Genomic DNA, 13,481 nt, shown 5'->3' on the forward strand with positions numbered 1-13,481 from the left:
TATATCGATTTCAAAGCTCTTTATCTATACGATGTTTAAAATAGTAAACCAAAACCTGCCTGACAAACAGACACATTAATAAATATATGAAATTGCTCTTAATATACGACGTAAATTATTAATGAACAAGTTCAATAATTTTAATACCCGTAAAGCCATAAGGGAAAAATCAAACAATCTCTGTATAAACAATAAAAAGCTCTTGGAAAGTTAATTGATAAATATTCATCAATTTTTAAAATAAGTTATAAAGAAAATATTTGTCTCTATAATAATCAACAAATAAACTAAGAGCGACATTAAAAATGCAAAAAGCTGTCAAATTAAAGACTTAAAAAGCTGTTTATAGTTTCCTAATCTTATTCTGTGAACAACCTACTAGTAAAAAAGAACTTCTATACTAAACACAAGCGTCCTTGAACTGAATGAAAAGGTGTATGGCCATGCTGTACAGCGCGCCTTCTCTGCTCAAATAAAATGTAGCGAACGCTGATTAAGATTAGGACCGAGGCAAGCAATTATTTGATTAAAGGTTACATTGCGTTGATTCGTATTGACTTTACATATTTTCTACTCGGCGTTGTTTTAGCACATTCGTTAGATTTTAATAACCCGTCTTACTGCCAAATGTTTGTTGTACGTGCGTTTTTGTTTTACAATTTTAACGCTTCATAAAATAAAGAAGTACACATTTTAGAACGTTAATTATATGCGCTATACAAAGACCTAGATTTTACGACTTTATTTTACCAAGTATATTTATCTGATCTTCAAATAAATCCTGACATGTACAGTAATAACATTTTTTAATAAAGTGGAAAGTTTGTGATAGTAAACTCCCTTCAAAAACAAACGCGAAAGCCTTTCGGGATTACAGTTATCGACATATAGAATGCTTTCTACATTGATTTTAGTTAATTATTTTGCTTAAAACGTTGAAATTTTAAATAAGTAGCGCATTAACTTGATTTTTTAAGTATTTCATTTAATGTTTGACATAGAATGTAAATGTAGTAATAAGCTGGCAGTTAACATTAATGTGACCTATAAAGTTTTGATATAATTAAGATGAAGGTACTTTATTAATATAGGAAACGATGAGCGTGGTGAGCTTATTCCACACGCAGCCCGAAGCAGGAAATCTTAAATTACAGTCGATATTTCAAAGGAGTAAACTGGAAAAAAGTTAGTTGAAATTATTGAACTACTTTTTAACTAAAATGAACTAAACCTTGTGTGTGAGTCAACGTATTTTAAACACAACAATGAATTCAGTTTACTAGTATCATATTCTTCAAAGATCATTAAGCAGAACCGATACCGAAGCTCGTTCTGTATGGGTATAGAATTGACAAACTATTTTAGTTTTGTAAGTTATGTAAAACATGATAATGTTATGTACATTTAGTCTTTGCTAATTATTGACTTACCCTAAAAATTTTTAAATCGAATTTTCTTTTGGGGCCCGCACCATTAGGTTTTAAAAATTTTCGCGCAGCCATCATTCACACCGTTTGACCTTGACCTGTTCTCTATTTAGCTTACTATGTTTTTATAACTTTTTTAAATTGACGGTTGGGTTTTTAAATATGTATATCTTTCAAATATGTAACTACATACAAACGCGCCCGGCTAGCTTCGCCGCTTGGGACTAAAAAAGTTACTATTAAACAACTGTCGCATTCCTTTGTCCTTATACAATAACCAAAAATCCTTCTTTATCATAAATCAAAACCTTATTCGTTACGTACAGCAACTTAAAAAATAAAAGTACGAGTATTTTTCTGAGCGTTTATTTATATGTGCGGTAAACTGCAATACCATGCTGCTGTTAAGTGGTACAGCTGTTGGACAATTAGCGCTAAAACTAACTCGGTACTTCTATATTTGTGCCAAATGCCGTGCCAGTTTCCCCCCTCTACACGTTTACCTGCGTAAGTCGCCTGTCTTTGCAATCTAACGGCATACTGGACATTAATTGCTTAAGTACTTTTCTGTACCCTAAGTAGATAGTTACAAGGGGGTACTCAACCGTCGTACATACGGGTCACGCACGACGCACGTGTAGTTGTCGAACGTTTCTCTCTCGTTTTGAAGCAGGGAATCACACACACGAAGAAAACAACACGATAGATTGTTGTGAAAGTTAAACTCGAAAGCGCCACATACCGATCGACTTGAAAACACCTGTTGTCAATTAGATAGCCTTTGTTAGGTATCACAGGCCTTTGTCTCTATTTTTAGCTTTCCGCAGGTTATGTTTAAAATAACAACGTTTTGTTTGCTGAGTTGTAATAATTTTAATTATAAAAGATCAATTATAAACTTAAGAAGTCTAAAAACAATGTTTAGAAGTTCTATTTATAAATATGTCGTATTTTTATTCATAAAAAATTCATGTCCGACCCAAGATAAACTGAGCTATGACGTGACAATCTAAAATACAAAATAGTAAAATAAAGTTTATTGCAACTAAAAACAACAACAAAATAGTCCTAAAAAAATGGAGCATGTAGACAGTATTCGTTTAAGAAGTATGAGGCCAAGGTCCTTATCGTGGTCGGGTTTAAACCCAGAAGAAAGAAATATTTTTACGGCCAACTTACTGAGCGTTCAAAATCAAAAAGTCAAAAAAGATTTGCGGGTGGTAGGTACATGTATTTTATTACCAAATTTTGCTACATTTTTATCGTTTGCTTACTGCATTAGATAAACAAGGGGATTGAAAACGAAAAGAAATGCGACAATGCCTTCCGAGCAAAAGAAGAAATTATAATCCAAAACAGAAAAAACAGACTTACGAAGGTGAAAGAAATATTTAGGCAAAATTTTTAGCAAGAAAGGGGAAAATAATAAAGCTAAAATAAACTCTTGAAAAGGCCAAACCTAAAAACTTAAATATTTTGACAAAAGCTTTGCATTTTAGGCTACAGAAAAACTTGAAAAGAGGGCTAGAGCTTCTTTAACTCATTTTAACTTTGACAAAATTAAAGAAGAATTATTGCAAGACAAGTTTATTGGTTGAATATAAAATTAATTTTAATTTTATTGTAATTTAATACTAAAAATGCTTTATTAAATAATTCCGGAACCCTATATCAAATTTGATTTACTTTTTACTTTACAGATGCAAAAGCAAAATCGCTGTCATCTTTAAAGTCAAATTTCAACATAAAAACTTCCAAGAATTTAGAGGTAACACCAATTTCCCACAAATAATTTTTTTCTGGAAACTTAATAGCAAATAATAAATTATATTTATTAATTTTAAATGCTTAGGAAAGGTCAATGAGCGATTCCCCATCGAAGCAAGGCTTAAGAAGGAAAGTTCATTTTGACCAACAGAGTGCTAATAATCAAGAAATGCTCAGCGGCGATTTAAGCCCAAAAGGTAAAGAGTAACACATTTTAATATACAACTTATTAATAAAAATCGATCTGGTGTGAAAAATAAGCTGGTTTTAAATTGTTTTTAGTTTTTTTTTAATATTGTTAAAGTTATATGTTCAAGCACAATATACTCTTTAAATAAGTTTAAATTTTTAGACCTGATTAAAAAGCCAGTAAGTGCTGACTCACCGCGGGGCTTAAAAGGAAGCTCCGAAGATATCCACCCCGATTCGCCACGTGCTGTAAGTAGTTCAAGAGGATCAGCAGAAGACTCTATTACCACTCCGAGATCGGAAGAATTTAAAACTCAAAAGAACTTCTCTCCCCTTGATTATTAGTAATTTTGTTTTTAAATTAAAAAAAAAATTAATAGATTTTTTTTAACTAAAATTTGTTTGACAAATTTGTTAATGATGTTTTTAGTAATGTCGATCTTATGGGCACAATGAACCGAAGATCATCTAAGGGGTTTTCTCACAATGCCGCGAGCTTCAATAATATTTTAAAAAGAAACTCGTTAAACGTGAGTTATCTCATTAGTAAAACACACACAGATTTGATAAATATGAGAATAAATAAGTTAACTTAATTGTACATTACAGCTTCAAGTAGCAGTTTTTATTCTTTATGTGACATTTTGTTTTATTTCTAAATAAACTGTTCTTGCTATTCAGCACTCAACCGGACTAAAGGACGAAATGCAAAGATGGCGACGTCTGTCTCATACCAGAGCAATGAACACACGACTTAAAGCAGTAAGGCCGGGTGGAAGAAAACAAGCATCTACAAAGACACTTAAAGAAATAATGGATCATAATTGCAGAATGCGGAAAGAACTAGCTTTGGAGTAGGTTCAGATATCTAATATTAATTTATCCTCGATGAAAGTATTTTTATATATACAGTATAAGCTAAGATAAAAGGTCACGGAACTTAGTTAGACACAGCCCAAAATTTCTTTCTTCGGACGTTGTGCTTTTCTATTTATTAAAATTGCCTTATCTGTACTTACTTGCCGTTGGATTTGTGTTATCAAAAGCAACGAGCTAGTTATAGTTCGAAATCTTAGATTTTGTTATTTTTTGTATATTTATTTTTACTGATCAAAATTTTAAAATAGAATAACTTTTAATCTTATGTATATAAGTTAAGCAATTTTAGTGTGTTGTCTATTATCAGATTGTGCTACAATTCTCCTATTTTCAAAATTTATTTAATTTGCTTGTATTTCGAATAATCTGAGGCAAGAACTATTCGTCAAACAACGCAGAAAAGAAATCTTTAAATTATATTAAATTTTTTAATAAAGTTTTTAAACTTTTCAGACCAGAGCTTTTTGGCCCCGAAAAAGCCTGGGAAATGCTAAACTGCAGATATTTGAGACTGACTGACAGTTACGTCGAGACTTTGGAGAAAATGTGCGAAGAAGCTGGATATGACGTCACCAATCACCCACACATCAGCTTCGAGAAATATAACGCCATCACGGCCAACGTGTTTAAGGTTCGTATTTTATTTCAACCACAAACGTTAAAATAAGATACACGCATGGGTAAACGTAATGGTAAAACTATATAGCAATGTGGTAAAATCATACAGGCATACTTGGAATACAAAAATCTAAAGACTTTTGTTCAAGATTAAAAAAAAAGATTTTTATATATTTACAGTAAAGCAATAATGATTGGACATTTAAAGATATCACCAACACTAAATATCATTTTTTATACTGACATAATATTTATATTAAAAAAATGAAAAACACATATAGCAGTATAGATATTGTATCATAATGTATTAGTGGTATCAACAAGAAGGTATTTACATTAATAAGAACTTTCAGTACAAAATAATTGCTACGTTTTGGGGAGTAAACAAAAGTACGTATCCTCTAGCCATTTAAAATAGCCAAAGGGCCTGTAATTAACACTATTATATGCTTATTTAAGTAACATCAGAAACGTTAATGATTGCAACATCAATAATTATAATACAAAAGTAAAAAAAATGTACAAATTCAAGCCTTAGTAATAACACTCTGCAGAATTATATGAATCGACAATTATTAAAAATTTAAATAAAAAAGTAGAACTTACATTCTGTGCTTTTACGCTCAGTGATTAAAATTGGTTGTGGTGTTGTTCTCATTCTCCATTCTTGGCAAGTTTGGTGATTCAAATGCATGATTTTCTGTTTCTGCCAGAGTAACAACAGTGTAGGGAGAACACATTTCTAACCCCAACGCACTACATAACCATCCATAAAATCCTTTTTCAAAACTACCAACTTCAATTCTCCAGTCTTCGAATGACCAACTAAAAAAAAATATCAAATCTAAAAATTTTAGGCAACTAACATTTAAAATAATACTTTTAAAAAAAATTTACAAAAAAAAAATAAAGGCAGGATAAGTTACCCTATTTTTTGTTTCAACTCTTGTGTATTAAATGGCTTAAAACTAAGTTATACAGATTTAAAAATCAAGAACATTTCTACATACCTTAGTTGAATAAAAGCAGCATATACAGCAACAGGTATATTACAAAATACAACAAGTAAGGGCAATGATAATACAAGTAAAGGACATATCGAAATCCGATGAAATATACTTTTCTCATCATAATAATAATTGAAAATATTTTGCCAGGTCAAAATTCCGAAATAGAAAGAAATAAAAAATGAACCGATTAAAATAAATGGGAAACTGATAATGCTGAGTAATGTAATGTGAGGACCTACATAACAAAAATATGATAAGTTAAAATATCACAAAAGATAGAAAAAAAAACTTAGCATTTATTTAAAGTAAATACCTGCATTTAAACCACATGTCTGGTTATTTTGTGGCAATGACATGGTTGATGATGGTGATGCAGGATTTAAATGCTCCCGGGACATTGTCATCTGCATCAGTTCTCGATCTGTGAGATCTAATTCTACATCAGCAGATTGACCTCTTTTTTTCCCTGTTAAAATAGAGGTATAAATCAAATTAAGAAAAAACAGTTTTGCTTATTTTTATTATTTAAATTAACAACAGATTTTTGTTAGCTATATTGGTCATCTTTAAACAAAATAATAATAAACAAAGTAATAAAAAATACAAAAACATTTTATTTTAGTTGATAAACGTTATTGTTAGATTGTTCATATGACAAAGAACATTTTTTATTAATTGTTTTACCTCGTGTAATGGTGCCAGTCATGGTAACATGGCGAGTTGGTCTATTTGTACCAGAACCAGCTTTGCGCCAAGTACTCGTCCAATCTGTCCACTGTCCTTCGTTCGTTGAATAAACATTTGCACTGTTTTCGGGGCTGCCGGTTGAATTCATTGTGTTTATCGTATTTTCATGGTCAATTTGCGTCATTTTTGCTTAGCATTTACTGAAAAATCACAACCTTATTTAAATACCTTTGTTTTAAACGAGACAGCCAGACTACTTGCGTGGGTGGTAGCTCTGTAGTATTGTTGGTTGTAGTGGAGTATAAGAGTAGAGTGTGTAACTTATTTGTGTACTTGTGGCTAATAGAATCTTTTTAAAAAGTTTACATAATTAGTTCAGTTTTGAGTTAAAGCCATTAGGATTACAATTTTATGACAAGTTTGTTGTAAAACGTTTGTTATTCAAAAGACAATTGTAACTTTTATTACGGGATTTAATTGAATACCGGCAGCGTGGCGTGGTGATCAGAACATATGAGGTCGTGGGTTCGATCCCTACTGCTTTCATACTGTAGCGCCTTTGAATAAGGCGATATAAAAAACATGAACTTATGCTGGGCCAGCACTTATTCAGCAGCTTGAATATCAGGAAAATATAATCTATAATATCCAAAAATTTCAATAGTACCTCAAAACAACATAAACTTCTGCTATATAAACGACACAAACTTTTGCTTGGCTAGCAGTTATTAAGCAGCTTAAATATCAGGCAATTATAATCTATAATATCGACCTTTCCGTCAAGAATTAAAGTTTATAAAAAAATTAAATGCTTTTAGGCAAGCTGCTGTTAGAAATACTCACATTTAAATTTAACAAAACTACATTTACACACCCTTTATCATTTTCTTCTTATATAAAAATTTAAATTGTTCTTAGTCTAAAGAGATTTAAGGAACTTGTGTGTTCGTTTACAAGTTACATATAGGCGAATACCCAGTTATCACGTAATCCAGGGTCCCTCAAAATACAAGCTCTACTTTTAAAAATTAAAAAAACACAAAATAACATAAATTTTCCAGCTTGGTTTATCACTAGTCACAGCATATCAAAATTAGCAACATTTGAAAAATGAATGGAATTTTGTTTCGAGTACAAAAAGGAAGATAATAGTTGGCAAAATGCAGCACAGACAGTTATAAATAAGGACCTAAATACCATATCGTAGCACTGCAAAAACTTGAAAAACTAAACATAAGTAAATTGAACTCGGTCGTTAAAAAGAGAATAAAGGTAAGAATGGTTAAATCAAGCAGGCTGTTCGGGTTTAAGAGTTTTCATATTTCGAGGTCGATTCATTGGATTGTTTCCCATTCCTCTGTTCATGGCACCACGTGGTGGATAGCCTATCGCACAAAAAAATAAAATGTCTTTTATAAATAGTAGATAATTTGATACACTACTTTTTTGGGTGAAAATTTATTATTTAATCACAATTTTGTGAAAAGCACTTAGTAGCTTTGTGTATACTGTTCTACTCTTTTTAAAAAAATTTATTACTTTTGCTTAAAAAAGTTAGATGCACATTTTGTATTTGAAACTTACCTCTATTTGGTCTGCCATTTCCACCTCTTCTCGGCATATTTCCATACATCTGGTTGTCCTAAAAAATTAAGCAATTATTCGTCACACTCTTGTTTAATAAATTACCAAACCGTATAGCTCTTTTTTTAAACAACATTGTTTTGGTTATTCTTTTATGCGAATTAAAATTTTTTTTAAAAAAATTTAAACTAATTTACCTGAGAGCGATTGTTTTGATAGGCGTACTGTTGACTTTGCTGATAGTTGGATTGCGGTCCATAGTTTTTAGGGTGACCCATGCTATCAAAGTGACCACCAAAGTTACGATTTTGATTGTTGGGTCTATAATTTCCCCTTGGACGATTCATTCCATTGTTCTAAATTAATTTGTAGCAAAAGCCATTAAAAGAAAAGCAACAAAAGTATTGTTAAAGAATAAAAATATAAAAATTTGAATGTTAAAATTAATAATAACATTTTTAAAACAGTTTTAATTTTTTTTAGAAAAATCTCAGAAAATTGTGTGTTTATGTATGGACTAAAATTTATTAAATCAGTTAAAAAATTACAGATTGACGATCATTTCCTCGATAAGATCCCATTCCTGGATGATTGTTTGGTCGATTGTTTCTCTGATCTCTCACATCTTTCTCTCTCATGTCCAAGCTATCAGAGTGACCTAAAAAAACAAAAATAATGTCCTAAGTATACTTACTTTTAAAGAGATTATGCAACAAAACTACACACATAACAAAAAATTAAAAAATATTATTCTGACAATTTTTTCTAATTTTAATTTACCTTTATTTTGGGTCACTTTTCCCGCATCCTCATTCTTAAAAGCAGTTGCGATGTTTTCATTTGGTTTTTGTATTTTCATCGACATCATTTTCTCCTCATTGAAATGTTGGGGATGGTTAGTTTCTTTTGCATTCATTGGCTAAAAAAAATTGTCATTTAAAAAAATACACAAAAAGAGCAAGAAATTTTAACAGTTTTTTAAAAACACACACCCTTACTTTCTCATCCATAGTTTCCGAATTGTAAGCCTGATATCCAGAATTTTCCTCGTTAGGTAAAGGTATGTGGGTGGTAGGTGGGTCAATACTGGGATGGGTGGAAGGGGGCATCATTGGGTTAAGTGGGGAAGCAACGTGATCCAACATAACTGGGTTGCGCTGAAAAGTTTGAAGATAATCATCGCCAGTGTTGAATGGGGAGGAGTACGGTGGTTTAATCTGTATATTATCAAAAAAACAAAACTTGTTATGCAATAAAAAAAAATTAAAACAACCATTAAAACAAAGTTATTTATTTTTTTTTGCTTGAACTAAGATAAAGTGTGTCATCTAGATGACATAAACCTAAGATGATTCAACAATAATACTTTTAGAATTTTTTAAGCAAAAATATTATCATATTATATTAGACAAGTGCTTTTTGTACTTAAATATATATTTATTATTACATTTTCTTTTTTATCTATATTCTAAGCACACAAAAAATTTTACTAAATCAACATTTATCACTTAAAATTTAGGTCACCCATTTAAAGACAAAATAATACCTGGCCAGTTCTGTCAAAATTTTGGTACGATTGCAAATGAGAAGTTTTAAGCATTGCTGCACTGGCTTCATTCTCCTTAAATTGTGGTGCGTCATTTCGTAAGTGTTCTATATTATTGCTGGTCGTTGGAATGCCCATTTCATTTTCAGTTGCTCGCTTTGAGTAAAATGTATTGGAAACAGTGTTGTGATTATTTTCATGAGGTTCGTTATGTGTTAACAGCTCTGCGTTGTCGGAATAGCCGTGCAAGTTTTCCATTCCGATATTAGAGGGTGGTAAATTAGGGTTGTAGTGTAAATCCTGGGCTTCATTGTTAGGTAATGTTTTCATTGCTCCATTCGGTCTTGCAGGGTCACCTGCTAAAATATATAAAATTGTATCACTAAAAAAGTCTGTCTTACAGTTGGCATTTTACTTGTCATGTTGTGGTCGCAACTCTTAACCAATGTTTGCTCGTGATAATTTTTCTGGCACCACAAATAGCATATTTATGTAGTATATATAGTGAATAGTGTCCACTAGACCCCATTGTGTATAGATAGATAAACAATAAACATAACAAAAAAAGATTTTTTATTTAATAAATTACCAGAAAAATCTAGCATCGAATCTTGAAGAAAATTGTATTCTCCCTGCACATCAGCAAGTACATCTTCTACGGTTTGTTTCGCAGGTGGTGATTCAACAACTGGAGATTCAGATACAGCAGGTGCAGGATCCTAAAATTATTTTAAATTTGTTTACTAAAAAATGGCTTTACTCTTTCATATTAACAACGTTCAAGATTTTTAATTTGTTAACATAATTTAAACTTTTTTGGAATCTGAAAAGCTAATTGTATTTTAATGGCTTGTTTGTAAATGTAAGAAAAATTAAATCGTAATTAGATTTTTTTAAATATTGCAGCAGTTACTCTATTCAATTTATAAAGTGGAGATTTTACTTCAGTTGGTGGAATTGGCTGAGCATCGGTTTCATCTTTTCCCTTATCTTCCTCTTTGCTTTCCTCTTCTGATTCATCTTCAACATCCTCTTCATTTTCTTCATCTCCTTCTTCTTGATTCTCATCCTCTTCATCTACTTTACGTTACAAAAAAATTTTTTTTGCTAATTTTAAGTAAAAAGATAAAAAAAACTCGTTTTGTTCCAACTTTCTAAAGTCTTTACAACAAATTAAAAAAGTTCTCAACATTTTTCAAATTTTTTCAAATCATTTTTAGTCAATTTTCAACATAATTTTACCCAATTCCATTTCTTGGATCAGTTCCGGTAAATTGGTGAAGTAGTCACAGGACAAAAGCTTGTCCAGAGTCGCACGCAAATTTTTATCTGTCAAAACATATTACAAATTTGTAAACATGAACAAAGTAAGTAATGTAGTATTTTTTTTCTTTTTTATGTAAACAAACTTACAAGTTGTTCCACATACTTCCGTCTCACTTCCTTCGTACAAAAACTCCAAATGTTCTGCTGCTGACAGAGCTTTCTCAAATACACTAGATTAACAAAAAACTATAAATGTAAACAAAAAAGGAAAAAAACAATAACTTATATTTGTTGGCAAACTTAAAATATTTTTTATTATCAATTTTAATATAATATATGTAAATGATTTATCCCAGCCATTTGCAATAAATGTGTAACCCTTAGTTTGTAATTTGTTTTGTATTGAAACTTAAAAGTACTTACTTTATGCTAACATCATGTTTAACTCCACCAATAAAGTTTTCGTAAAATTTAAGAATATCTTCCAATTCTTCTTGAGCAATGACCTATTTTAAATAAAAAAATAAAATCGATTACAATTCTAACTTTTATATGTACAGTGACATAAATATTTTTAACAAAACAAATTTATGCTTAATCGAAGTAGCTAATCTTAGTCCATATACCAAAGATTAAATTGATAAAAAGATAACAATGCTTACCACTGCATTATTGGTGCCGTTAATAAAATCCTCAGAAATTGATTTGTTTTCAAAGAAAAGCTTGAATACAAATTGACACTTGGCCACAAACTCGAATTGTTGATGCTGGTTTTCCAATTTGTCTTCTTCATCCTGTCTTTGAATTTTACGTTGAGCTTTTCCAACCTTAAAATTTACCATGTCATCAATTTAATTTTAATATTTAAAATAACCTTTTTTAAGTGAAAAATAGAAGTTAGGATTCAAAGTTAGAATTAACAGAATTTATAAAAATGCTTATAAAACAAAAATCTAAATAAATAAAAAACATCTGTAATAGAATTACACATAATTAAAGGAGTCCAACTAATTACCACACAGGACCACACAGGAATGACTATTTACAACACAGTACTACACAGGACATGTTGAATGTTTCTACTGTCATTTGATAAACACCAAATATCGACATAAAGACACTTTTATCAAACCCTGCCCTAACCCTCTGTTAGAAAATCCCGCTGGTTGCCCTAATACAAAAAAAAACAATCCACACGACTTCCAAATTTCATTATTTATCTTGTGTGGTAAATTTATTGTCCTGTCTGCCTGTATGGCCTGTGCGGCCCTGTATTGTTCTTTGCAGTCCTGTGTAGTAATTAGTAGGACCGTAATTAAAAGCACTGGGTTCCGATTACATTAACCATTTTTAAAAGTGTAATTGTAAATCATATTTTTACCTCAGTTTGAAGGTTGCCTATCGACTTGTACAACTCCTTGGCAAACTCCAAACTTCCTGATACCTCATCGTACTTATTCACCGCTGTAGTTTGATCTCGATCCAAAGTTCCTCCCTGAGATGTGATTTTTCGATAACCATCCAATTTTGCCTTTAAAATAATATTTATATTTGTTTTAGTATGATTGTGGTTTAAATTTATATGTATTTTAAAAAAAAAACACATAAAGCCTAAAAACTGTTAAAAAAGATTTAATTTTACCTTTCTTTTGTCGAGATTTCGAACCTTCTTTTCAACCATCGTCAATACATGTTGAAGTGGGTTAACAGCAATTTGTGTGTAATCCATGGCTTGGTTTGTTTTTTCTACAATTTCAACCTTTTTATTGACTTTGTCAACAGCAGGAGACATACCCAAATTAATATTTTTGTTAATTAAAATTTAGACCTTTATTAAAAAAAAGCATTGGTCTGGTGGTTTACTATCTATAATCTAATAATTCGACTTTCAGACTTTATATTAAATAACAGGACGCCCCAATTCCAAATAGACATATTGCTTACACAGATTGACATACATATTATAGACAGTTAGTACAACTACTATAGTTACACATTGGTATTTAAAAGATTAGCAGTACGTTTCGCTTTCTTTGGCCGATAACGTCGATAGCACGACGCGCACGTTCTCTCAATTTCGGGTCGACTGAAAATGAGGGAATGGAAATTGAAGGAACGGAAAATGAAGGAACGGAAAATGAAGGAACCGGAAAATGAAGGAACGGAAAATGAAGGAACCGGAAAATGAAGAAACGGAAAATGAAGGAACCGGAAAATGAAGGAACGGAAAATGAAGGAAAGTGAAAAAAGGAGTAGCGGAATCCTAAAAAAATAAAACGCGGAAATACCGTTGACTGTTTATTTAGGTTTACTGTCATTTATTCGAGAACTGATAAGCGATAATAAGTTAATTTTTATTACCCCAGCATACCCTAACCCTCTTCTATAAAATGCCCGTTTATTTCTAAAATAATATTGACTTAAATACAAATAATTAGTCACCGAAATTTCCGCGTTTTATTTTTTTAAGATTCCGCCTCTCCTTTTTTCACTTTCCTTCAATTTCCG

The 13,481-nt window shown here is 31.1% G+C and overlaps 3 protein-coding genes across 6 annotated transcripts; 1 reads left to right on the plus strand and 2 right to left on the minus strand.

Annotated features, from left to right (window-relative positions):
• Nucleotides 1-2,503: 2,503 nt before the first annotated feature.
• On the plus strand, nt 2,504-4,929 carry LOC145763585 (uncharacterized). The gene is made up of 9 exons (XM_082575054.1): nt 2,504-2,647; nt 2,710-2,805; nt 2,927-3,020; nt 3,128-3,195; nt 3,280-3,391; nt 3,547-3,727; nt 3,814-3,913; nt 4,065-4,237; nt 4,716-4,929. The coding sequence occupies exons 1-9, from the start codon at nt 2,504-2,506 to the stop codon at nt 4,927-4,929; spliced, it is 1,182 nt and encodes a 393-aa protein (XP_082431180.1).
• Nucleotides 4,896-6,848, minus strand: LOC145759266 (transmembrane protein 169-like). The gene is made up of 4 exons (XM_082573051.1): nt 6,575-6,848; nt 6,204-6,356; nt 5,891-6,125; nt 4,896-5,705 (listed from the first exon to the last, which is right to left on the minus strand). The coding sequence occupies exons 1-4, from the start codon at nt 6,759-6,761 to the stop codon at nt 5,504-5,506; spliced, it is 777 nt and encodes a 258-aa protein (XP_082429177.1). The 5' UTR covers nt 6,762-6,848; the 3' UTR covers nt 4,896-5,503.
• A 784-nt stretch (nt 6,849-7,632) lies between these two features.
• On the minus strand, nt 7,633-12,917 carry LOC145756236 (uncharacterized). Of its 4 annotated transcripts, none has more exons than XM_082572354.1 (15): nt 12,616-12,917; nt 12,355-12,504; nt 11,636-11,800; nt 11,397-11,479; nt 11,121-11,203; nt 10,950-11,036; nt 10,651-10,787; nt 10,297-10,426; nt 9,708-10,063; nt 9,154-9,378; nt 8,942-9,080; nt 8,710-8,819; nt 8,359-8,517; nt 8,162-8,219; nt 7,633-7,962 (listed from the first exon to the last, which is right to left on the minus strand). In XM_082572354.1, the coding sequence occupies exons 1-15, from the start codon at nt 12,763-12,765 to the stop codon at nt 7,865-7,867; spliced, it is 2,130 nt and encodes a 709-aa protein (XP_082428480.1). In that variant the 5' UTR covers nt 12,766-12,917; the 3' UTR covers nt 7,633-7,864. The 4 variants fall into 4 exon arrangements, with proteins under 4 accessions (XP_082428480.1, XP_082428479.1, XP_082428478.1 ...); XM_082572353.1 differs by having other exon boundaries at nt 9,708-10,066; nt 10,651-10,784; nt 12,616-12,914; XM_082572352.1 differs by having other exon boundaries at nt 9,708-10,066; nt 12,616-12,909.
• Between the last annotated feature and the right edge of the window lie 564 nt (nt 12,918-13,481).

Source organism: Corella eumyota, chromosome 1, assembly GCF_963082875.1.
Source record: "Corella eumyota chromosome 1, kaCorEumy4.1, whole genome shotgun sequence".
Classification (NCBI taxonomy): domain Eukaryota; kingdom Metazoa; phylum Chordata; class Ascidiacea; order Phlebobranchia; family Corellidae; genus Corella; species Corella eumyota.